The following is a 26,068-nucleotide window of genomic DNA, read 5'->3' as shown; positions in this document are numbered from 1 at the left end:
CATTGTAGTAGTGTGTCTTGCTAAATAACAGAAGGGACTCCTGAAAAGAAAATGACGTTGGCCGGGCGCGGTGGCTCACGCCTGCAGTCCCAGCACTTTGGGAGGCCGAGACGGGCGGATCACGAGGTCAGGAGATCGAGACTATCCTGGTTTACGCGGTGACACCCTGTGTCTACTAAAAATACAAAAAAAAAAAAAAAAAAAAAAAAAAAAAAAATTGCCGGGCGTGGTGGCACGCGCCTGTAGTTCCAGGTGCTCGGGAGGCTGAGGCAGGAGAATCGCTTGAACCCGGGAGGCGGAGCTTGCAGTGAGCCGAGACCGCGCCACTGCACTCCAGCTTGGGTGACAGAGACTCAGTCTCAGAAAAAGAAGAAGAAAAAAAAGATACACACTCGAGCACACATTTTCTCAGCAAAGCAATTTACTTCTATAGAAGGGTGCGTCTCACGGATGGAGCAATGGCGAGAGCACACCTGAACAAGGGAGGGGAAGGGGTTCTTATCCCTGACGCAGGTAGTCCCTAGTGCTGTGTCATTCCCCTACTGGCTAGGGTTGGACCGCACAGTCTAAGTTAATTCCGATTGGCTATTTTAAAGAGAGCAGGGGTATGAGCCGGAGTGGTAGGGTGAGCAGTTTCAGTGGGAAGGACGGTTACGGAACAGGTGACTAAAGGTGACTCAGGTCAGAGCAGGTGACCAGGGGTGACTCAGGACGGAGCAGGTCACCAGGGGAACAGATGTGAACTACTGATTAGAACTGGTGGAAAAGGTTGTTTACTGAAACTAGAGGCAAGGAGACGAGGAAAACGAGGAAGTTAAAGTTTAAAATGGAGAACAAAGAATTGAACATACTGACATACTGATTCTTTGAAGAGAAATTTAGAACTCACTGTATTTAACAAGGAGTTCAAGGCCAGCCTGGCCAACATGGTGAAACCCCGTCTGTACTAAAAATATAAAAATTAGCTGGGTGTGGTGGTGGGCGCCTGTAGTCCCAGCTACTTGGGAGGCTGAGACAGAAGAATCGCTTGAACCCAGGAGGTGAAGGTTGCAGTGAGCTGAGATCACGCCACTGCACTCCAGCCTGGGCGACAGAGCAAGGATCCATCTCAAAAAAAAAAAAAAGTTTATTCGGGAATAGGAAATTGCAATAAGAATAGACGTGCCAGAGTAAACTATGTTTCTATTCAGGGAGGTAAAGGAAGACAAAGGTTTTTAAAGGAAGAATGGGGAGGATTATTTAATTGTTTTGAAATCATTATTCTTGACTACAAAGATCGGTAACGAGGATGACACCAGTCTGAGGTTAGACAAACAGTTGCTGGGCGGATGTCCTTGCAGAGGTATTTTTGGTGTAAGATGGGTTTTGCAGTCATATGTGATAGTTTTCTTATGAGGCATACAAGCCTGAGAAGTGTCTCTTCATAGCCCTCCCTGGCTCTATCTGTCAGATTATTGCTTTTGTTTTTATTTTTTAACACTAGTGGGCCGGGCATGTTGGCTCACTTTTCTAATTCCCCGCTTTGGGAGGCAAAGGCAGGAGGATTAATTGAACTCAGGAGTTCGAGACCAGCCTGGGCAACATAGTTGGGACCTCGTCTCTACAAAAATTAAAAAAAAAAAATTAGTCGGGGGTTGTGGAATGCACTTGTACTCCCAGCTACTCAGGAGGCTGAGGTGGGAGGATCGCCTGAGCCCAGGAGGTGGTGGCTGCAATAGTGAGCTGTGATTGCACCACTGCACTCTAGCCTGAGTGACTCCTGCCTCTATTTAAATCTCAGGTGGTGAAATTGAAGCCCACGCAGCAGGGTTGCAACTGAAACTTCATCTCTGCAAAACCTTCCTGCATTCCCAGGCAACTTTTCTTCTGAGGCCTTGTTTGATTCATCCCCTTACCCCAGTGGAACTCAGATATTCAAAATGGTATTAATTAAAACCACTGGCTGTCATTGGTCCATGCATGGCCTTAAAGTGTGAACATTTTTTAATCCATTACCTAGTCTATAAGAACTATAGATTGACAACAACTTAGATTTAATACTACTCTTTTTCTAGTCCCTCTCTATACTACCTCTCATCCAAGGAAACACTATCACAAATTTTGTATTTGTTGTTCCCTTGCTTTTTAACAAGATGATTCTATTAGATATGTACTGTTTTGTCCCCCAAAAGTGGTGGCAGGGGAGTTCACACAAGGGAGTGCCCAAAACCGTCCTAGTTGGGGCTGGTTGGGATTCCAAAGAAAGGAGCACTATGTGCCAAGGTGATCTGTCCAAAGCATTTATTAAGGGAACTTACATAGTGTTGCAGGAATCCTCCCCATGGGTGGTGAGAGAAAAGGGACATTCTACCTAGATATGTCTGCAGTGAGGGGGTCAGGGTATGGAGTTTATATAAGGGTTTAAAGAATTTGGCTCAGGGCCAGAGCTAGTTTCTTTCAGTGTTTTCAGTGACAACTTAGATACCTTTATCAGTGCCTGGGAATGTTCAAGACCCAAGTTTGGGTTCAAGCATGCTGGGAAAAAATCTGCAGCTGGCTAGGTCACAGAGAGGTCAAGGCACTCTGATTTTCAGTCACAGAATAGTCAAGGCTCTGTGATTTCCAGTCAGAGATCCTGCAATCCATTTTCCTGACTGGCTCTTAGAATCTCACATGCCCATCTCTTCCTATATGTTCCCTGAGCTGGTCAGAAAGGGTGGGATCATCGGCAATTTCTTTCCCCTGGCTTTATGAAACACTGCAAACAAAACCTACACTAACAGTAAATACAAGTGCACCTGACAAAATCTAAAATCACATTTTCCAAAAGGCTTCCTAGCAGAGCTTTCCACCAAGGACCCCATCCTGGAAAACATGACTTTGTGTAGACCACCAGGCATACCCTATGTGGTCAGTAAGCTATAATTGCTTTCGTGAGTGAAGGACGGATTGATTAACTTCAGCTTCTTTGTCTAGAATATACACACAATGTTCACTTTTGTAAAGGGCACAGGTTCCCCCTTGCACAGATGTCAGCATCTCTAGGGCCATTTGGTTTTGTAGACCACTTTTTTCGTTGCAGCTGTTTCAATGTTCAAGGCCTCCATACCATGTTTGGTGTTGTTCAAAGCTGTGGAGACAAATCTCTGAAGGGCTTCCAGCTTCTACACAGTATCAGAAGAACCTCCTGGAGGCACAAATATAGTCAATAAGTAATCCCACCAAGAAAAAACAGGTCTACTCCACTGACCTCTCCAGATGGACTCATTGAGGGATACAGGAATGGTGCCAGAAATTCTGGAGTCATCCAAGCCACCCCAGGGGAAGCCAGGGCTGGAGGTTAGTAGCAGAGAGCCACTGGGTGCCATCTGGGGCAATTCAGTATATTCCTGGCCTACAAGACTGTTTGTGACAAATCAATCTGTGACCTTAAGGATAATGGTGTGTTGGCATTGGGCAATTGGGAGGAAATCTAGGTACTAGGAGAATACCTTAGGTATTACCTGAATGTCTTTAGAGTGATTATGTTGTTCCCAACAGATCTATGCAACTCAAGAGAGCATCCTTGCTGTAAGGATGAGCTAAAGAAAGCCATCCCACATTTGCCAGTATGATCTCCATTGCCAGAACCTGGTGCTCTTCAGGGCGGTTTTCACTTTGATGGTTGCCTCCTATGGGACATGTTTAGGGAAAAACTTAAATTTTGTCTGTAGTTGTTCAATGTCCTATCTCAATCACTCACATTTGCATGTGTGGTGTTAGAGGAATCTAGGGTACCTATTTATATGCATTGTCCGGTTATCCAAGTTTGTACAGAGATCCAGTCTTTACCCAGTAGTGGCTCAGTCCACCATGGAGTTCCTACATGGCTATTCAAGGGCATAAGACCAAACACTCAGCAGTTAGGTTGGCCATGCAGATGGGCTATGTGATGGCCCCAGGCCAGGAAAACATTTTGGAAGGATTTCCAGGTGCCAGTGGGAATGATATAACAGCAAAAGGAGAAGGCAACTCAAGCTAACAGTGAAATGACAAAAACTTATTAGAAACACATAGGGCGTCTCCCACCCTCTGGCATAATAAAGCTGGTATTAACTCTGCCTTGCTACAATAATTTTGGTTTCCTTGGGAATCTTCCAGGAGAGCTGTACCAGACCCTCTGCCCAGTGTGGGAGGAGTCGTAGACTCTACAGTGATAGGGGTGGATGACACCGTACTGGTGTCACTTTGGTTCCCATTGGTATGGGGGCACTGCCTGCCCACTGCCATTGTGCCTCCCCAGACCCTTCATTGAAAAGGAAAGTGAGGGTCAGGTCCAGAAAGATAGTGGCCTCCTGCCTCAGGGGAATAAGGATACCAATCCAGTTTGGTGGCACTTTCCACCCCAGGTCCCATCTCAATGTTCCCTGCCCAGGCTTTATGGTCAAGAGACCAGTATCTGGTTGAAGCTTATCCTATGGTGGGGTCATGACCTTGGGCCAAGTGGTTCTTTCCAGCTGAGGGCAGTTTCTGGAGAGGGGCTGAGAGTGAGGACTGTCTGAAAAGGCTACTAGCCACAACACTCCCAGCAACTGGAGAAATGCATTCTTCAGTCCTGAAAGGGGATCTGGGAGGCACAGCATGGTGTTCAGTAGAGGTGAAAATTGGAGATATTCTCTTTCTTGGTCTTCCTTGTACTTAGGGCAAGGGCATGTGTTCTGTTTGACTAATCAAATACAGCCTTCCTGCAATTTGAATCAAGGATAGGTGGTACAAAGAACTAGAAGCAGTGGAAAATCTCTCTAGTAGTGGTGGCAGTGGCAAAAATGTCCAATTTGTGTATCAGCAGTGGCATCAAGCTAGCATAGGCATCCAACATCCAGGGCAGGCAGTGTCAGTGGCACAAGCTGTGAGACCCAGTGTTCAGTGACAATAACTTTGTTGGTCAGCCCCTGAGATGGTTCTGTATGTTGTTTTGGCTGTGGGCCTCTCAGTCTAGTTCTCCAACCCTTCCAGCAATTTTTCAACTACCCAACTCTATCGCTATCTTTTAAATCTCTGCTTCTCCCTGTAAATTATTATATCATATAAAATGGTTGAAAATATTTTTTACCAAGTTTGAAGAGATATTTTGGATTGTATGACTTAAAATTGGGATATACAGCATATGAAAAAATGCACCTTTTCAGGGCTCTGGGAGACATTGTAGACACACAAAACAGCCAGTTAAATCAGATACGAGCTCCAAATCAAAAGCCACAAAGGCATAAGCTTTCATTACAGATATAGTCTACATATAGATAACTTTATGCATAGTCCAGAGTAAATGACAAATACAGAATTTTAAGCATTAAAATGACATTAATAGTACGCCAGACAATTCTTGGAAGACTAGCATGAAGATTTGTATAGATATAGATGTAGACATAAATTTCACTTTTTACACGTGGGAATACAGACAAATTGTAGGAAATATATACAATATAATCATAAAATGTGCATAGGTGCAAAACATCAGAATGAGAAATAACTCTATCCCTCACTCTCATCAGTCTCTAATATAGACTCTACTACATTCAGGTTAATTTTTTCAATTGTTTATTCATACTATCATACCATGCTACCTCTTACCCACAAACCTTCCTTGTGTGTTTTGAATATTGTTATCATTCGTATGTAAAACGTACCCATGTTCAGGACCCAGATTAACTGTCATCTTTTTCCTGAAGCTGTATTTGACCTTGTAAGCCCTCACCAATATCCTCTCTCTTTGACTTCACATTGCAGCTATGATTCGAATCTTTCATTACATAGTAATTTTATTCTACAGTGTTTTTTATGCACGACAACATGGCTACCTACTCAAGTCCACTCTGGGAGGAGAGCGGTCCTGGGAAAATGCTCCATTTTGTGCTCTGTGTGGTATATTCACATATTTATCTGAGCTGCATGTGATGTCTTAGTGATACATTCAAATGTTTATTTCATATTTTTATTGTGATTTTTAGGGACTTTATATATAAATAGTTGCCCACATCAATAATATCTTAGGGAGCTCAAATTAATAATAAGATTATGTTACTCCTAGAGTTTGTAGTAAACTTAGGTTAGTAATAAGTCTAATTAGATATTTAATAACAGCTTTGCAATTATGATGAGAATGAAAATGATATTAAAATATGACTCCTGTTGAACTCCCTGCAGCCTGTATAAATCACTGGGAGAAGATTTTTCTTTGGCTTAGGGTCTTTTTTAAAGTCCCCTTCAGTTTATTGTTTCTTAAACTGTAAATGAATGGATTCAACACAGGTGCTACAACCATAAAAATGACTGATGCGGCTGAGTCTTTTTCAGTAGAGTGATTGGATAAGGGGCTCATATAGACCCCTGTGATTGCTCCATAGAAAAGAATGACCAAGGCAAGGTGAGATCCACAGATAGAGAAAGCCTTGAGTTTTCCTTGGGCAGAAGGGACTTTCATCACAGCAGAAACAATGAGGATATAGGATACCAGGATACACACTGAAGGTACCACAAAGATCAGCCCCACCGTAGCCAGAACACTCAACTGATTAAGACTGGTGTTGGAACAGGACAGAGGGAGGAGAGAGTTGATATCACAGAAGAAATGGTGGATAACATTATCAGAGCAGAAGTGCAGATGGGCCATCATAAGAGTGTGCAAGAGAGGGTTCAAAATGGCAATGACCCAAGGTGCAGCTACCAGAGAGGCACAGAGGCGCAGGGCCATAATGGTGGAGTAATGTAAAGGGTGACAGATGGCCACGTAACGGTCATATGCCATCACTGTGAGAAGAAAATTGTCCATATTGGCAACATCATACAGAAATACATCTGAGCCAGGCAGCCGGGATAGGAGATGGTTTGGGTTTGGGTTTGGATGTTCAGTAGCATCTTGGGGACTGTGGCTGAGGGAAGGCAGAGGTCTACCAAGGACAGATTGGCAAGGAAGAAATACATGAGTGTGTGAAGGCAGTGATCCGAGCCAATGGCCAGCAAGATGAGTAAGTTTCCAAACAGCCCTGTTAAATAGAGACACAGGAAAAGTGCAAAGAGTAGCACCTGCTGTTGTTGCCAACTTGAGAAGCCCAGGAGGAGAAATTCAGAGATATTGGTTTGATTTTTCCCTTCCATTGCTTGAATATATCTGCATGAAGACCCAGAGAATGAAATATTTTTGCCAGTAAAAAAAATGTCCCTTGTTATTTTTTATATATTCACCTAGTCTAGTACCACTTACTAAATGTTCTTTCTTTAGGCCATCCTACCTTCTCTCTGATGCTCTCTCTCAAACCTCACTGAACCTTAGGTATGTCCTACCTCATCAGTTGTCTTTACATATATCCTGTCTTACTGGAACCTCACCTTATCCAAGATGTCCATGCGATCTGTATATATCTCCCCTCAGTAAGCAGAGATTCTTTTCCTACTTGTGATGTTGTCACCAACTCTTGCATGTTCTGCCTTGTATATGACTGACTGCTGTGTGTTGAAATGCATCAATGAGTGACATACTAAATGACTTTATGTCATAAAATGAGATTTAAATGAAGAATTTTTCCAAATATTTTTCCAACACTATATGAACCCCCCTGCTTGAAAACCAGGCAGACACCTACCATTTAGGAATAATAAAATGAAAACAAATGATATTATTTATTCAAGATTCAAAAGAAAAATATGTTAATTTGCTTGACAAGTATAAAAAGTTAAGCCTCCAAAAGTAGTTTACATGAACTGTGAACAATATAGGAAAATATTTACAAATAAGTTAAAAAGTTATGTAACATCCGAAGTTACATAATATATGTAGATAAAACTAAAGAACACAGAGAAAAAGTTATGTGAAAACAGGGAGGCAGATTTAAAAGATTCTCTTAATATTTTTGTAATATTTTAACTATAACTACAAAGAAGGGGCTCATGTATATAAAGTATATTATTACTTTGAGTCTTGCATTTCTGGGAGTTGCAGAAAACACAAAGTAACAGAAGACAGAGTTCTTGACCTGAGAATCTTGGAATCAGGTTGTAGAGGAAAAATATTATCATGGAAAATAATTAAGAAGACATTCGTGTACACAAAGGGGATGGTTTCAGAAGAACGGAGGACCCTGTAAGAGGGAGAAAAGATGGTGGAGAATGTGAACTCTGAAGTTAGCCTACATTGAAACCAGACCTCGTCACTTGTGGGCTGAGTGATCAAGTCAGACTCTCACCACCATCTCTTATCTAGATAATTGCAATGAATTTCTTTCTTTTTTTCTTTTTCTTTTTTTGAGACACAGTCTTGTTCTGTCACCCAAGCTGGAACGCAGTGGTGCAATCTCTGCTTACTGCAACCTTGGCCTCCTGGGTTCAAGCAATTCTCCTGCCTCAGCCTCCCAAGTAGATGGGATTACAGGCACGTGCCACCACGCACAGCTAATTTTTGTATTTTTAGTAGAGATGGGGTTTTGCCACTTTGGCCAGGCTGGTCTGGAACTCCTGGCCTCATGTGATTCTCCTGCCTCAGCCTCCCAAAGTGGTGAGATTACAGGCATGAGCCATGTGCCCCACAAATTGCAATGAATTTCTAATGGGTTTTCTTTCCCACAGAGTTTTCCCTTACAATCCAGAATTATCCTTCTACAAAAAAACTTCTCCACTTTATTTCTTAAAACATTCTAATAGTTTTTAATTGCCTTCAAACCAAATTCCAAATCCCTTATCATGGCATACAAGGTTTTTCATGATTCCTCCCGCTACAGGTGCATGCCACCATGCCTGGCTAATTTTTATATTTTTAATAGAGACAGGGTTTCTCCATGTTGGCCAGGCTGGTCTCGAACTCCTGACCTCAGGTGATCCACCTGCCTTGGCCTCCCAAAGTGTTGGGATTACAGCGTGAGCCACCGTGCTTGGCCCCATGATCTCTTTCTTACCTCTCTAGCCATCTCTTGCTATGATTAATTTGTAACCCTTAGAATTTTCTGACACACTGAAATTTTATGTCTACATGTTTTTTCTCATTTTGGAATTCCCTGACCACCCTATCTAAAGCTTCCCTCAAGACATTCTTTATAACATTGCCCTGTTTTTGTCTTCATATCACTAATCATTATCTGAAATTTTCTTGTCCTCCCCCACAAATATCTCTTTTAATTTTTAACTTGTAATCAGTAAAATGTAAAGTTCATAAGAACAGAAAATTTGTCTTTTAAAAAAATTACTGCATGTGTAGAATGTCTGGCATACAGCCAGGGGCAGGTGGCTCATGCCTGGAATCCCACCACTTTGGGAGGCTGAGGCAGGAGAATCGCATGAGGCCAGGAGTTCCAGACCAGCCTGGTCAAAGTGGCAAAACCCCATCTCTACTAAAAATACAAAAATTAGCTGTGCGTGGTGGCACGTGCCTGTAATCCCATCTACTTGGGAGGCTGAGGCAGGAGAATTGCTTGAACCCAGGAGGCCAAGGTTGCAGTACTCGGTATGTGTTTGTTGAATGAATGAATGAATATACTTATTAAAGACTCAGAAAATGTCTTCTGAAATATGTACTCTCAATGTACATTTTATAATAATTTTTGTCCTAGGCCGTATAGTATATAGTTGTTTTGGCTTTTTTTCATGATTCTTTCTTGTAGTGTTTTGGAAAGCACATGTATTGAATCTTATTCATAGTTATGTAGGAAAACCCAGTTTTATGAACAATGATTTATAGTTGCCTATGAAGTCAGACTGATTTTTTGGATGGAATGAGCTGCATGCCAAGGGATGTGAGACACCACTACATGCAACTCTATGACTGGTTCTCTATCCAGCCCCACTGTTATGTGTCTAAGCCAAAGGGTTGGAGAGTCTGGTGGTGAGAACTGAAGGACTCCGTTGGATGACTTTTCCATTGAATAATAAAGCGTGAAAATAAAAGAATGAAAGAGAGGCATTCTATACACTTCTATGCAAAATGGAAGAAGGCTTTGGCATTTTAGACTCTGGTGAATATGGAGCTCATGTGGGAATTTCCTGGGAACTCCCAGAAATAATTAAAGCAGTTTTTCATAGGCTCCAGTACGTATCATGGTAGATAAAATAACAGCCTCCTGTTTATACCTGGTCTTCAGGCTGACTAGTTTCAGGAAACACGAGTTATAGTTGTATCATACCACTTGGCACAACTCCAGCCACATAGCATTAGTTTAATCAATGTTCTTTAACAACTATGGAGATGGCAGGAGACAGGGTTTTCACTATGGAATATCAAGGGGACATAGATGAAGAGGAGGACAAACTGAGTTTTGCAGGAAACAAAGGAATTAAAATATTAAAAGTTCTTTCTGGAAGGTTTTTATCTCACTGTGTCCTCCTTTACCTTTATATCTCATGTTGGGTACCACAGAAATCTCTGTTTTTATCATTTTCCATAATTTCTATTTAGAGTCCCCAGAAAGTTTTCAAATGAACTTTCTGCCCTCTCCCTGGTGAATGGAGATCCTCTGATCTAGACTGCTCATTACTACTGCTCTGCCAGTGCCTATTTTAATGAAAGAGATGCTAAGGTCAGGGCATTGATCCTCTCAGAGCTGCTTTTGACAGGCAGCCCTTTGTTCTCTGGAGCCCAAAGTGCCAATACCTTTTTCCATTTTGCATATAGGTTGTGGAATTCCTCTCTACCTTGACAGTAACCACTTTTAGTGTGTGGATCCTTCACTTCTGCTTAAAAGACAGATTTCCAACAGAAAACAGCTCCTGTCGTCTTCTCCCTACTTTCATAAAAGTCTCTGCCCTTTCACTCAGGGGACTTTGAGGGAGATGGGGAATAGCCAAGTAAAATTGGGTTATCTCTTGAACAGTGGAGGCATGAAATTTAAAGATTTGAGCTATGGTCACTTTGTGCTCTGTAGGCTGAATAAAAGAGGAAACCTGCCTGCAGAGAGGGAAGAATAAGTAGATTTATAGAAAAAGGGAAAAGAGTCACAGAATGCTGCTTCAACTATGACTCATTGCTTAATATCTTTGACCATCTAAAGAGATTTTCACTTATTTATTTTTCCTCCCACCTTTGCACCTTTGACTTTCTTCTCTACCAAATTGGATTCTTTCTAATCTCAGTTCTGAAGACACAAGTATCTTCCTTTTTGTTCATGACCTTGGGCCAAGTTCATACTCATTGGCATTTCAGGCTTCATTTACTCAGCTTTTTCAACTACAGGTTTTTTTTTTTTTTCACCCAGGCCTATTATTATCTCTTATCCTAACTCTGTATGATTAGGTTGCAGAACTTATCAAACATTGAGAATGTATAAAAGGCTACTCTGGAGAACAAATATCCTGGAAAAATTAAAAGGCTTTTCAGTAATTTATAGGGCACATTAAAAAGGAGTATAGACACATAGAAATACTTTTGATGCAGGATCGTGAGTATTTATTGATCTCATTAGTGCAGGAAGGTAGTGGCAGTAGTGATGAGAGTAAAGACATTACCCCTCTTTCTCAGTTTTCCATAAAGCAAATATTTTCCCTGTTGGAAACATGATACAACAATTTAAAGTACGCGAAATCAGCTGAATAATTTCTATGACTGTATATTTTTTACAAGGATATAAAAAATGTAAAGACAAGAGTTACCACTATCAAGTACTCTATGCCACACTAAATAAATATTTTCAGTTTGTTAATCCTCACAACTCTAATATATATATCACATATCTTCATTAGTTTGCTAAAACAGAGTTTTAGTAAAGCCAGAATCTGAATTCAGCCTTCTTGATTTGAAATCTAGCCCACTCTTCACTAAGCTACCACAGCATCTAGGATTTCACACTTCACAGAGTTGGCTGCTATTAATCCATTCATTCATTCATCCCATGAGTAGTTATTAGGTACCTACTATATTTTAGGCAATGCCTGTTGACCTTGAGTGAAGCCTAAACTTGTTTAAGACATGCTTTCTCCTTGTTTCTCCAAGCCTGCTCACTTCCCATTGTACTTACCAGATGCTCATATCAGTGCTCTCAGGCAGGGATGTTAGTTTCCAAGTCTCACTCAGAGGGAATGGAAAATACAAAAAGGGGAGAATGTTGCCCTTCCCCCTGGGATGCACAAGGGTGAGGGATGGAATGATTCTTGGGCAGGGTATATCTGGTGCAGTGAGAGCTAGAGTGATCAAAGGACTCCCTCACATTAAAATTTATAGCTTCTTTGCAGCTCCTGGGAACTCAATCTTGATAAGCTCCCTCAACTCCAGTAAAAATTACTTCATTCCCTTGTGGCTTCCCCAATTGTGACTGTAAGCATAATGTACTTGGCAAACAATTCCTCAGGGAGATTCAAGGATTTAAAAGGTCTGAAGGTTCTAGGAAGGATTGTCTAAAAGTTGACTGTTTTTCTAGGCTACTCCTTTCCTGGTCCTTTGGCTAGAGAAAGTCTTGGTCAAGAGAATCCTTGGTGCTTTCTTTCTTGGTGCTTTCTTTGGTCTGGGCCATTGACATTTCCTGGATCCTGGCTTCTTCAGCACTCAGTCCAGTCATGTAAAAGACAAAAAGAAAAGGAAATCACCACAATGTTGTTCCTTGGGTCCTGATATCTCTAGCCAGTCTGCCTTCTTTTCTCCATCTTTTAGAGTATTCTTATGTTTGTTTTATATACAATTTCCTAGATTTTTAGCTGTACTTTTTCAAAGCACATATTTTGCACTTTTGGAGATGATCCCTAACATGAATTAAAAGGCTCTCTTATTGAATAATCTAATATTTGCAACCAAGTGTTAGCAAGGCCATCTCCCACCAGGTCCCTCCCTCATGGGAATTACAATTCGAGATGAGGGTTGGGTAGGGACACAGAGCCAAACCATATAATATACAAACATTTATTTTGTCCCTGATGAAAATCTCCATTTCTTCATAGTATTCAAATTACCTTTCTTCTTTAGCTGTGATAACCAGCTATCAATTTTTGATCTTTTATTGTGTAATAAATTAACTACTTAAAGAAATGTGTATTGAATACCTGTATGTATTGAAATATATATGATGTGCCAGCACTGTAGTAAGCTATGGAAAGATAAAGGCAAAGATGTCTTACCTCTCTTTCCTTCTCCCAGTAAAATCCAGAGCTTCTTGAGTTTAATCTGCTGCCATTAATTATTCAGGTTTATTTTGGGGGGTAGAGAAACCTGGCACCACAAATACTAGATAAATTAGTATCTTCCCCAAAGACCTTCATTCACTATCTTCAAAATGCTTTCAATTAAAACTACTTCCTTCCATCTCCTTCCACTTGCTTAACGCAGGTATTCCCTGAGTCTGGCACTGCTCTGTCATTTTTTTAATGGTCATGGTTTATCAAGTCAACAAGGTTCTGGAATCAGGTCTAGTTAATACATCACATTCTTTCTCTGTACATTTGTACTCTGGTAAGGCTGTGTTGTGCTTGCTGTTTATCAGAAACTACCACTTATTGCCAGAATATTGTTTTGACCCTCTTAGATTCTCATTTAATTATCAAATATTAGGCTGGGTGCAGTAGCTCACACCTGTAATCCCAGGACTTTGGGAGGCCAAGGCGGGTGGATTGCCTGAGCTCAGGAGTTCAAGACCAGCCTGGACAACATGGTCAAACCCCGTCTCTACTAAAAATACAAAAAGTTAGCCTGGCGTGGTGGCGCATGGCTGTGTCCCAGCTACTCAGGAGGCTGAGGCAAGATAATCACTTCAACCTAGGAGATGGAGGTTGAAGTGAACCGAGATCGTGCCACTTCACTCCAGCCTAGGTGACAGAGCGAGACTCTGTCTAAAAAAAAAAAAAAATTATCAAATATTAATTATGTACTTTTTTCCTTTCTTGTTCTTTGAAACCCTTGCTGGGCTTATGTCTGTTCAGGACTCCAGTTCATTCTGTCAGTCTGTGCTTTTTACTTTTTTGACAGTTGGATAACTAGAGTCATTTTTTAAAAATTGTAGTTGGGTAACAAGTGCTCTTTTTTCGGGGGGACAGTTGATTGTTTTTTTCCCTAACTTCATTTTCCCTGTCATCTCACCTCTTCTTTGATTTTTATAGCCACATTTCATTTACAGTAAATTACCTTAATTTTATTTTAAATTCAGTAGGAATTTTTGTGATTTTTCAATATTAACAATGATATTTCTTGCCTTAGGAATGTCCCTCAACAACAGTGCATGAAGGAATCTCCCAGAAATCTAGATTCCATATTCCAGGAGCCATTTTATAAATGGCATTAAAATCAACGAGCACAGCAACCCTGGATTCCACTTTTCTTTCAAATAAGAGAGACTTCCAATAGTAAAGATAAAGGAAGAGAACACCTGGGAATATTAATATAATTTGAAGTGGAGATTTTCTGGGCAAGAGATCTTGTGCTGGTGCTTTAGGCAATTTGATGAGTCCTCTTCTAGGGTCTCTGGAAGCTTTCTTGTAGGTGGCCATGGTCTGATATGCACACCAGGAGCAGAGCTTGGAGCTTCTGATGTTGGAGCAATTGCTGACCATCCTGACAAGGGAACTGCAGAGCTGGTTTTGAGAACTACTTCCAGAGAACAGGGAGAAGGTGGTTGGTCCATTGGTGGAATGAGAGAGAATTTGATGAGCTGAGACAGCAGGCAGGAAGGGAGAGCTTGGAATTGTGGGGGTGGTCAGAGATTTGAGTTTTTAGGATCCATGAGCACAATAATGCAAGAAGAGATGTTTAATTTAAATCTACAGAAGATTGTAAGCTGGTATTATATTGTTGGAGGTGAAGAATGTCAGCTGACAAGGGTTTCCTTTTTGTGTAGAATGAGAATTGAGAATAAAGATAGCTTCTAATTTTATATCCAGTTATGCCTGTTGAAAGAGATTGTTAAACCACATAGTATTAAATAAATACTTTTAAGAACCTGTGTCTGCTAAATGCGACAGGAAATATAAATAAATCACTATATGTCTCACTCTAAGAAGATTTACAATGGAATTGACAAGTAAAAACAAAGAGCAAATAAGTTAAATAAGTTGTAAATGAGAATACAAGAAACTAAAAAAGATGATGCATGATTAATTGCCAAATTAATGCGGTAGGCCATTGTGTTTGAGCTCAGAGAAACATGAGAACAAATTGATTGGTTTGGTAAGCTTCCAAATAATAGAACTTGAGCTGAACATTGCAGGATGTGAATCTTTGCCTAGATAGAGATGAGTAGGGAGAGCTTTTCAAGCAAAAGAAAAAGTCTAAGCACAGAGTATGCTTTACTGGAGGAGGAGGATTCATGTAGGGTGGTTGCTTAAGAGCTATATTGGGAAAGATCAAAGAAGTTATAGCCCAACTTTTTTTTTTTTTTTTTTTTTTTTTTGAGACAGGGTCTCACTCTGTCACCTAGGCTGGAGTGCAGTGGCATAATCTCAGCTCACTGCAGCCTCAACCTCCTGGGCTCAAGGGATCCTCCCACCTCAGCCTCCCAAGTAGCTGGGACTACCGGCACGCACCGCCATGCCTGGCTAATTTTTGTATTTTTAGTAGAGATGGCTTTTCACCATAATGCCCAGGCTGGTCTTTAACTCCTGAGCTCAAGTCATCTGCCCACCTTGGCCTCCCAAAGTGCTGGGATTACAGTTGTAACCCACTGCACCGGCCAGCCCAACTTTTTATAAAGGATCAGACAAGAAAACAGAGACAGACACAGATACACAGGGAGAACACTATATGACAACAGAGGCAGACATTAGAATAATGTGTCTACAAGCCAAGGAATACTAAAGATTTCTGGCAGCACCAAAAGCTAAAAGAAAGGTGTAGAACAGATTCTCCCCTAGAGCCTTCAGAAAGCATAGCCCTGCTGACACCTTGAAGGAGGGAGTGGCTAATAGCATGCCATGATTGACGGTGACCTAGGAAAATGAAGAAAAGGTGTGACTTTAGCCAGAAATGCTCGTAGTTCTTTGCATTTACATAATGCTTTACAATTTATAGTGCATTTCCACATTCTTCATCTTACCACAACACTGAAGGACAATATTATTCTTATTTTACAATTGTGCATACTCGCATACTCTGAAATAGGGAGGTTAAATTATTTATTGTAGTGGCATAGCTTCTAAACAATGGGGCCAAGATATGAACCTAGATATGCAGACTCCAATGTTAAGCTCTTTCCTTAGAACTATGGCATATCTTTTACAATTCCTTTGAATAAGCCCCCACTCTCACTTACTAGGTAGAGACTAATGATCAGTAAAATGTGGCAATCAACTTTTCTTAATGTTTTAGTCAGCTTGCTGTCCATTTAAAGAGTTTCTCATTGTGATTGTCAGTTTCATGTTTACAATTTTTAATTTTAGACGTCATTAATTATCATAACTTAATTATATAAGAATTATAGCATTGGTCTCAAAATGACCAACAGTAAAAATTTTAATATGTTAAAATAGAAATTAGCTAACTGGCTGGGTGTGGTGGCTCACGCCTGTAATCCCAGCCCTTTGGGAGGCTGAGGCAGATGGATCACCTGAGGTCAGGAGTTCGAGACCAGCCTGGCCAACATGGTGAAGCCCCGTCTCTACAAAAATACAAAAATTAGCCATGTGTGGTGGCGTTCACCTGTAATCCCAGCTACTCAGGAGGCTGAGGAGGGAGAATTGCTTGAGCCCAGGAGGTGGCCATTGCAGTGAGCTGAGATAGCACCACTGCATTCCAGCCTGGGTAACAGAAAAAAAAAAAAAAAAAAATTTAACTGTTTTAAGATTTCTCGTATATTCAGCAACCTAAACACAGCCATTCATTGGTCAAATAACATATAGTAAATCAAATTTTGGGAGCTTTCTTTCTTTCCTTTTTTTTTTTTTTTTTTTTTTTTTGAGACGTTGCTCTGTCGCCCAGTCTGGAGTGCAGTGGCGCGGTCTCGGCTCACTACAAGCTCCGCCTCCCAGGTTCACGCCATTCTCCTGCCTCAGCCTCCCGAGTAGCTGGGACTACAGGAGCTCGCCACCATGCTCGGCTAATTTTTTTTGTATTTTTAGTAGAGACGGGGTTTCACCTGTGTTAGCCAGGATGGTCTTGATCTCCTGACCTCGTGATCAGCCCGCCTTGGCCTTCCAAAGTGTTGGGATTACAGGCGTGAGCCACTGCGCCCGGCCCGGGAGCTTTCTTAAGTACTTGTTTTGTGCATATGGGTATTTGAACCTGTGTGTTAGGCGGGGATGATAGAAATGTAGCATGTGGTCTATGGGATCTTTTCACATGTTTTAGGCTTTTAGAGTTCACAGTCGTTACTCCATGAGACTATATGTAATCATTTTTAGGTTTCAGCAAATTTCCAGAGACAAAATAGTTTTGGAAGGAGTTTTCCAAAGTTTTCCAGAGACAAAAAGACCCTCACAAGGGCAAGGAGTGTCCAGCTCCAGTCTGAAAACTCTGCTTCCTTCCTTCACCCCTCCCCTTTAGTCCCTTCCCCTCCCCTCCCCTCCCCCCCATCCCCTCCCTTCCCCCCCCATCCCCTCCCCTCCCCCCCCCATCCCCTGCCCTCCCTTCCCCTTCCTTCTTTCTTTTTGACAACGTTTGGCTCAATTCCCAGGCTGGAGCGCATTGGTGCGGTCTCGGGCTCACTGCAACCTTCACCTTCCAGGCTCAAGTGATCCTCCCACCTCAGCCTCCTGTGCAGCTGGGACTATAGGTATGTACCACCAGGCTCAGATAATTTTTGTATTTTTTGTAGAGACAAGGTTTTGCCATGTTGCCCAGGCTGGTCTGGAGCTCTTGAGCTGAAGTGATCTGTCCACCTCTGCCTCTCAAAGTGTTGGGATTACAGGTGTGAGCCTGGCCCTTCTTTTTGCTTTTGAATATAATTTTTTCACCTATGTTTGCATTTATAAAAACATTGTTTTACCGATTTTTGAACTTATATCGAGACTTGCTCCTTTTGCTGATCATTTTTGTGTGAAGAACATCTGTTTCAATTTGTGTAGCTGTAGTTTACTAATACTGTTGTATAGTACTCTGTTATATGAATATGCCACAATTTACCCATTTTACTACTGATGGGCATTTGGATTGCTTCCAGTTTTTCACTAATACAAACAATGCTGCTATGAGCATTCTTGTACATGTCTCCTGGGGCATATGACCAAGTATCACTTTAGGGAATATTTAACTTTGGAATGTAATTGCTAGTCAGCATTACTAGATAATGCCAAAGTGTTATCCAGTATGATTGTGCCAATAAATACTTCCAGCAGCAAGGGTGAATTGTGAAGGAAAGAGTTAACAGCAGGTCAAATCCCCTCCCTCCTCTGGACACCCTAAGCAGTACTGGCCTTTACAAGACCTTCTTCTAAATATTATGATGGGATTTAACTAGTAGGGAGATAACTGAGAAAGTTCTAATCTAAGACTATTTTTAGCAGGAGATAATTTATCTCTCTAGGCTATCATAAAGAAACCTGGAATTTATGAATATCTGGAAAGCAGCTGGCTGTGGAATGAAAGTTAATCACACAAGCTCTCTATGCTTGTACAACTAACTAATAAAAACTAAGATGCTTCAAACCTAAGTGTCTTTCTTTGAGCTAGCTTATGTTGCTAGTTAGTAATCATCTATTGCTCTTAACAAAATGTGTTTCAGTCTGGAAAAAGGGAGTTTTTAAATTGAAGTTGCACTTGACATTTAAGGCCAAACCTTTCCAAAGTCAGACATTGTTATTTATGTCTGCCTTTTGCCTGTTTAGTGGAACAAAGATAAATTGTTTTGAAAATAGATTGGCTGGGCACGGGGGCTCACGCCTGTAATCCCAGCACTTTGGGAGGCCAAGGCGGGTGGATCTTGAGGTCAGGAGCTCAAGACCAGCCTGGACAAGACGGTGAAACCCTTTCTCTACTTAAAAAAAAAAAAAAAAAAAAAAAAAAGCCAGGCATGATGATGGGCGCCTGTAATCCCAGCTACTCGGGAGGCTGAGGCAGAGGATTGCTTGAAATCGGGAAGCAGAGGTTGCAGTGAGCCAAGATCGCGCCACTGCTCTCCAGCCTGGGCGGCAGAGCGAGACTCCATCTCAAAAAAAAAAAAAAAAAAAAAGAAAAGAAAAAAAGATTAATAGATCCTCAAACTTGACTTCAACAGACAAAATACCCATCAACTTCATTCTACTTCTTCTTTAAGAATTATTTAAAACTATCCTGATAAACTCAGAATCACTTGAAACTGAAACTTAAATGCAAAGGCTATCCTAGTTCAATTCAAACAAATCATGTAAGTTTCATTTTAAAATCAATAATTTGGATATAACCTGAAAAATGTTATAGAGGATTTGTGATTTTTTCTTCGTAGCCACATTAGAAGTTTAGTAGTAAATGTGGTGGTTTCCTCAATTATAGTGATCTTAAAGATTTGAATGTGCCTAAATTATTACTCTGTGATTCCTTATAAATTGGTTATGAATGAAATTAAATGAAAAATGCATTTCTATATTTATACTGAATACTAGGTAACTGAATTAATTCTTATTTTAAATATATATATTTTTTGCAATTGTGAGGAAAAAATCTTGTTATTTAAAAAATATCTTATCTTGCTTTTTTTTTTTTTTTTGTAAAATACCTAAGCCATTCAACGACAACAGCTAAGATCGCTGGGGAGATCTAGGGAGTTATCTGTCCACTGTCAAACACATGAAATCATATAAAAGACAGATTAGATATTCTCTGGCATTCTCCCCTATTTTCATTTTTCCTGAGGATTGTCATCCCTGGACAACTCAGTGACATCAGCTAATTAACAGCATAGGACATACGTTCCCTAGAGACTTCAGCCTTGTTTCTCTCTGTGCCAACCCAGCCACTGGGCAGCTTCATGCCACCCTCTCCCTGTTGCTCATAAGGATCTCTTTGTCACATAACCACGTCCTTGTATTCAGGAAATAATAATGAGAGCTCAAAATTGCCTTCCTTCATCTCCCTACCTCCTGTGGGCAGAATGCAGATCTCTAATACCATGTGAAGATGTGTGAAGTCATCATGAGAAAGCATCTTCTTGCTCAAGACATACTTCTGAGTAAATCAATGCTGGCATCATCAATCTATTGTACTCATGGCACACAACCTTCTTCCTTATTCTAGGTATCTATGTTCCAATCTTCAGCACTGTATTAAAGAGAGCAACTTGGAAATGAGCTTAGGATCCACAGGTCCTGGGAAATAGCTTAGGACCCATAGATAAAGTTGGTGAAGGTGAGTAAAATGGAACCTCATCTATGGGTTGCTTTAAGAATTGGTGAGTTAGCTTATTTTCACATTCAGTGGTTCTTGAAAGGGAAAGCTAAATCGGTTAGCATATATGTTGATTGACAAAAGTAAGAGTACAGAAATTCACCAAATATAAGACCTAAATTTAATTGTTGATTTTAGAAGCCTATTGGCTTCATTCCTAGATATTTCGTTTTATTGCAGTACATTCATTATACCTCAGTATGCACATATGGAAAATAACTTAAATTCTATCATATTTAGCTGTAATAAAATATGCCTTTCAGTAATAGAATAATAGTATGTGTGTATGTAAAAGTATTAGACTGTATGCTTACATTCTTTCTGTTTGTCTCTCTTACATAATTATGTAACATTATAATTACTTAATATTCATTTTCTATGTTCTCCTTAAACTTGTCATTTCCAATACGGTAATAAATTCATTTGCCCTTCATTTATACATACTCCATTGCCATCAGAGGCCAGTCCTAACATATCTGAGATCAGCTCAGACCTATGAGGCAGAAGCATGGTTAAAGCAATAGTGATTCAGTCAGTACTGAGGCTAAAATTTTGCTAGCACTTTTTCAGGATTTATTCAGGAACTGGACAAGGCAGTTTCCGTGTCGAATATATCAGTGAATATTATATAACTTAAAATATCTTAAATATAGACATTATCTTGAGATCTTTTGCCTTTAAAATGCATAATTTGCATACTGAATATTAGTTAAAATGAAATATTTATCTTCCGTTAACGTGTAGAGTTGTATTGTATGTCAGTATTGTATAGTTATTGTGCATTGTAAACTACTATCTCACTATCTGACATGTCAGTCCTAAGCATTTAACCTCTCTAATTTGATGCCTATTCTTTAATTATTATTGTAAAATTTATATTCTTGTGATATGTCATTTCCCATTATATTCTTTTTTATGGTAATTTTTACATAGAATGCCATGTTGGTTTGTTTTATATAATTTAATTATTTTTATTTTACCTATTTTAAACTTTTTTTCTACATATATATTATCTTCACTTTGTGGCATTTTCAATTTTTTTTTTGTATCTCACATAATCATTTATGTATAATTTTTTTTTATCACAGGACTTCCCTATCATGTCATAAGGTGGTGGTTACTAAAAACACCATTCTTTGTTTCTGTACCTAGGATGAATGTGTCTGTAATTTCCAGTTGTATTATTCATATGGTTTGTCTAATCTATTATTCTTACTGCATTAAGTCAATTGGCCCTTATCTAAACTTAGATGATGATTTCTTGTCAAATTCCACAATTCCTTCAGTGTAGTAGAAATAAAATAAAATGAGGCTGGGCTTGGTGGCTTACACCTGTAATTCTAGCACTTTGGGAGGCTGAGGACTTTGAGCCTAGGAGTTTGAGACCAGCTTGGGCAACATAGTGAAACCCTGTCTCTACAAAAAAATGCAAAAATTAGCCAGGTGTGGTGGTACGCACCTGTGGTCCCAGCTACTAGGCAGACTGAGGTGGAGGGATCGCTTGAGCCTAGGAGGTCGAGGCTGTGCTGAGCTATGATCACACCACTGCACTCAGCCTGGGCAACAGAGTGAGAACCCGTATCAAAAAAAAAAAAAAAAAAAAGAAAGTCTCATTTAACCTTAGCTAAAAAATATGTTTCTTTTCTTGGAGGATTATTTCCTTTTGTTGTGGTGCAAACTGCTTTTGGAGGGCTGGATGCCAAGTAGGAAAGCAGGAAGGAAACATTTTGACTTAAATCAGCAGGATACACTTGGGAATCAATGAAAGACTCCTCTTGCAGCTACATCTTTCCCATATCCAGTGCTAATAAGGAAAACAATTTTCCTATTTGTAAGGAGGAAACTTTTTAAAAGTTGGAAGATGGAATATGACATTAGTATCCTATTACCCACTAGCATAGTCTCTGGAGTGGCATTGGAAACAATTGTAACATACAGAAAGAATCACATTTTTTGTTCTGTTCTAGTGAGTGTCTTCTTTGCCTGGTATAATTTTACAAGTGTAAAAATCATACCAATTTTTACACTTGTCAGATCAGTAGCATTCAGCATTCTTTTATTAATGTATATTATCCTGTAAAACAGCAAATGGTTTGTATGACATCATCTCACCAGGTTGTGATCTTTTATCATATGCCTTCCTGGTGCTTATTGATATTATAACATTATAATTTATTATTTTATTTTATTTTATTTTATTTTATTTTGTTTTGAGACGGAGTCTCACTCTGTTGCCCAGGCTGGAGTGCAGTGGTCTGATCTCAGCTCACTGCAAGCTCCGCCTCCCAGGTTCATGCCATTCTCCTGCCTCAGCCTCCTGAGTAGCTGGGACTACAGGCACCCGCCACCACGCCCGGCTAATTTTTTGTATTTTTAGTAGAGATGGGGTTTCACTGTGTTAGCCAGGATGGTCTCGATCTCCTGACCTCGTGATCCACCCAACTCAGCCTCCCAAAGTGCTGGGATTACAGGTGTGAGCCACTGCGCCCGGCCATTATTTTATTATAGTGATGATTATCTTGATGTTTTTCCTTGGATTAGTTAGCGTTTTATTTTTGCCTTTCTTCACTTTGATGAACACCTTTTATTAGATACATTTTGAAAATTTGCCAGCAGTTGATTTTAGATGAGTAGATTATATTTCTGTATGTGTGCATTGTTTGTTTTTATTCACTCTCCTCACCAGGTGTAATCAGGGCAATGTAACCTTTCATTGGACTTCTATATAGTTTCTATTGTTTTTATAACAAATTCTTTTATTAGAATTTTGTGCATAGTTTTTTTGTGGCTATCACTGATCACAACCTAATAAGAAATTAAGGGGATTGTGAAATATGGTGAAATGTTACTCCTCTACGTCATGTGTGATCGCTTCCTCTGAATTTTAATATATACTTTTGACTGAAGATAAAGTAGTGTGGTGATTAAAAGCATGGACTTTGATATCAAAGGGATCTGGATTTGTTTTAAAACATTTAGGGGTCTAGTAATGTTGGATGAGCTACTTCAGTGCTTCAATCCATTTCCTTATATGTAAAAAGAGATGGTAATAAGAAAAATTAGTTGAAATTATGCATGTAAATGATTTAGAACATACAAAACACTCAGCAATACCAGATAATATTATTAATTGTAAGTAGCATATCAGTTTAGCCTTCAACTTTTGGATACTTTTTACATTTTTCAAACTTCAAATGTGAAAGTTAAAAAAAATTAAATATTGTTGGATTTTGCCAAATAAGTATTTGTACACATTGTTGCTTTGGGACTGAGAGTGCAGTGAGATCAGTTTAACTAATGCTTCCTGTATATGATGTATTAAATTTCTATTACGTGTACTTGTACATTTTAAGACACCTGATTTTTTTTGTTGTTGTTTTCTTTGCATATAAATTGTGGAATGAGGAAGACATTTATGTCAGTGATAGAGAACTTTTCCCAGTGGCCTCCCTACCACCAACTCTTCTTCCATTTGACATTTTCTTTTCTCTTATTCAGATTTATTAACATTTATTTTATGCCTATTTTGTATCAATTTCTTTCACACCCTAATGGCTCTACATACAAACCTGTTTCATATAAAGAAAGTCTTAGAAGAGTTAAGGATTTATTGTATTTCTAACCATTTGATGTAATGAAACTGAATTCCTCATCTTTGATGCTGCTTAGATCGGTGTGGGACATGCTCATACGCTACTAAGGAGCTGTATGGAAATGATAATCAACTGACCTTGAAGCTGGCAATGTGTTTGGTATAGTATAACAAATTCTTCAAGATAGCTCACAGAAGGGTGCAAATATAAAATTAACCTAATGTAGGCAGATGTTTTTAGATTCTTATAAACCCAATATACTATTCTTAATACATTTTCTTACTTTTCGTTTTATATGTCTTTGACCTGCCATTGTTTTGACAATTCACCTGTCCTAAACTCTATGTATGTATGTATTTAGTTGATAACTTTTTAAGATGCTCATCCTGATTAGAATGTTGATAGTGAATGATTCTACCTCCTTTAGGAATTCCTGTCATTCTGGTTGTTGGTAATATGTGAAAGTGAAATCCATAGAGGTAAAAGGAAAGTGCTGCCCACTGGATATTAGAGTAGTAATTTCAGGTGACTGTGCATAGGCAATACATTTTTGGTTAATACTTCCCATACTTTGGACGCAATCCACTTCAAACATTGTTTTAAGTGATATTATCCTTTGCACTGGATTCAACTACCACTAATGTGCTGATGATTACTAATCAATAGCTCTTACATTTTTATTCTGAAATACAGACCTGCACATTCAACTTTTTCTAAATATCTTTGTGTAAACAACAAGATAGTTGAGACAAGGGCAGCGCAGTGGTAAAAAGCCCAGACTCTGCATCCTGGTTTTAGATTCCGGTGATGTTATTAAGTAACTAACAGACCTTGGATGAGTTAAACACCCTGTGCCTCAATTTTATCATTTGTAAAATAGGTATAATCGTTTTTAAAAGAGTTGTTTGGAGGGTTAATGAGTTAGTATTTGATATGCTTATATTTTGGTTAAGAAGACAGACATCAAACAAAATAAATGTATGTTTTTAATTTATTGAATTATTTACCAGAACTTTCTAAGTCTTTCAGGCAAATTGACTCTAGACGTGCCCAGATATGTCCTAATCACAGGGCCAACAGTGCTTTGGTTCTCAATCAGACTGTTAAGGCAATGAGAAATTGTTAGGCTCAGGATACAAGCCAATTTTTAAAGAACTACTATGAAAATTTGGAGATGAAATAGGTTCTGATATTTGGTAACACGGGATGTACTGTGCTGATGGATAGCTCCGGGTTGATGATTCTTTCCCATCATCAATCTGTCTCCATGTTCTCAGTTCTTGGGAAGGCAGTAAAGAATAATAGGCAAGGTAGCAAGACCTAGTCTCTAATAAAATAAATAAATAATTTAAAAATAAAAAAAGAACAATCAGTAAGTCCACTTTGGTGAGGCCGATCTTTGTTTGAACTAACGCTCAGCCCTGGTATGTAGATATGTGGTCTTAGGCAAGTTATACTAAATTAGTGTTTTTATCTGTCCAGTGGGGATGACAACAACAACGGCAACATCCCTAAATGGGTGTAAAGATAAAGGAGTTCATTTAGAAGACGTTTATTAGTCTGAGAGTATTAATCACTCAAAGGTTGAATATTACACTCCTCATAAGTGTTCTTTGACATGTGTGGATCAAGAACTGCTGGGCTTTGAAGAAGGGTTACTTTATGGTGCTTACATGTGGCGTTTGTGGTGTTTATCTCTAGTCAACAGCTTCATCAAAGCAGTGTACTCGGACTAGAGCTGGGAAGTCCACTATGTCCTCTACATAAAGTGAGTTTTTGGCCCATTATTGTTAGGGATAAAGAAGTGAAGAGAAGGTGCTTCGAAAGTTCCTTCTGCCTTATCCTGTCTGTACTCTTATTGTCATATTTCTCCTGTCCCTATTATTGCCTGTCTTAATGCAATAAACTATACTGCTTGTCTCCCTAATTTTTAAATTTCTTTTTCATCAATAACCTCTTTATTTATAATTCCTTTGCCTTTTCTAAGCTAGTCTTTATTCAAAAGACTCTAATAGTTTAGTCAATTGCAGGTTTCCTGTTTGAACAGAATGAAAGATAGGGGAATATTTGGGAAGAAATAAAACGTGAGTGTCTACCACATAATTGACACTGTGCTAAATGCTGGGGGTAATCTGACAAACAAAGTATAGACAATCTTTGTCCTCACCGAGATTATAGACCAGTGTGTGATTCAGAGAATAAGGCAACTATATTGAAGATTATTATATCATGTGATTGGAAACTACGTAGATGTAGTCTGGGTACTTACCTG

At 39.5% G+C, this 26,068-nt stretch overlaps 1 protein-coding gene and 1 long non-coding RNA gene across 2 annotated transcripts; one reads left to right on the top strand and one right to left on the bottom strand.

Moving 5' to 3' along the window:
• Positions 1-39: 39 nt before the first annotated feature.
• Positions 40-1,958, top strand: LOC129144395 (uncharacterized). Its single transcript, XR_008548798.2, has 2 exons — positions 40-126; positions 1,781-1,958. It is a non-coding gene; the product is annotated as an uncharacterized LOC129144395 (long non-coding RNA).
• A 4,208-nt stretch (positions 1,959-6,166) lies between these two features.
• Positions 6,167-7,113, bottom strand: LOC104006765 (putative olfactory receptor 1F12P). Its single transcript, XM_054686656.1, is given in 2 exon segments — positions 6,167-6,795; positions 6,798-7,113. Coding segments are annotated over 2 exon segments (939 nt in total). The 3' UTR covers positions 6,167-6,172.
• Between the last annotated feature and the right edge of the window lie 18,955 nt (positions 7,114-26,068).

Source organism: Pan troglodytes, chromosome 5 (assembly GCF_028858775.2).
Source record: "Pan troglodytes isolate AG18354 chromosome 5, NHGRI_mPanTro3-v2.0_pri, whole genome shotgun sequence".
Lineage (NCBI taxonomy): Eukaryota > Metazoa > Chordata > Mammalia > Primates > Hominidae > Pan > Pan troglodytes.
This window is presented reverse-complemented; position numbering and strand designations above follow the sequence as displayed.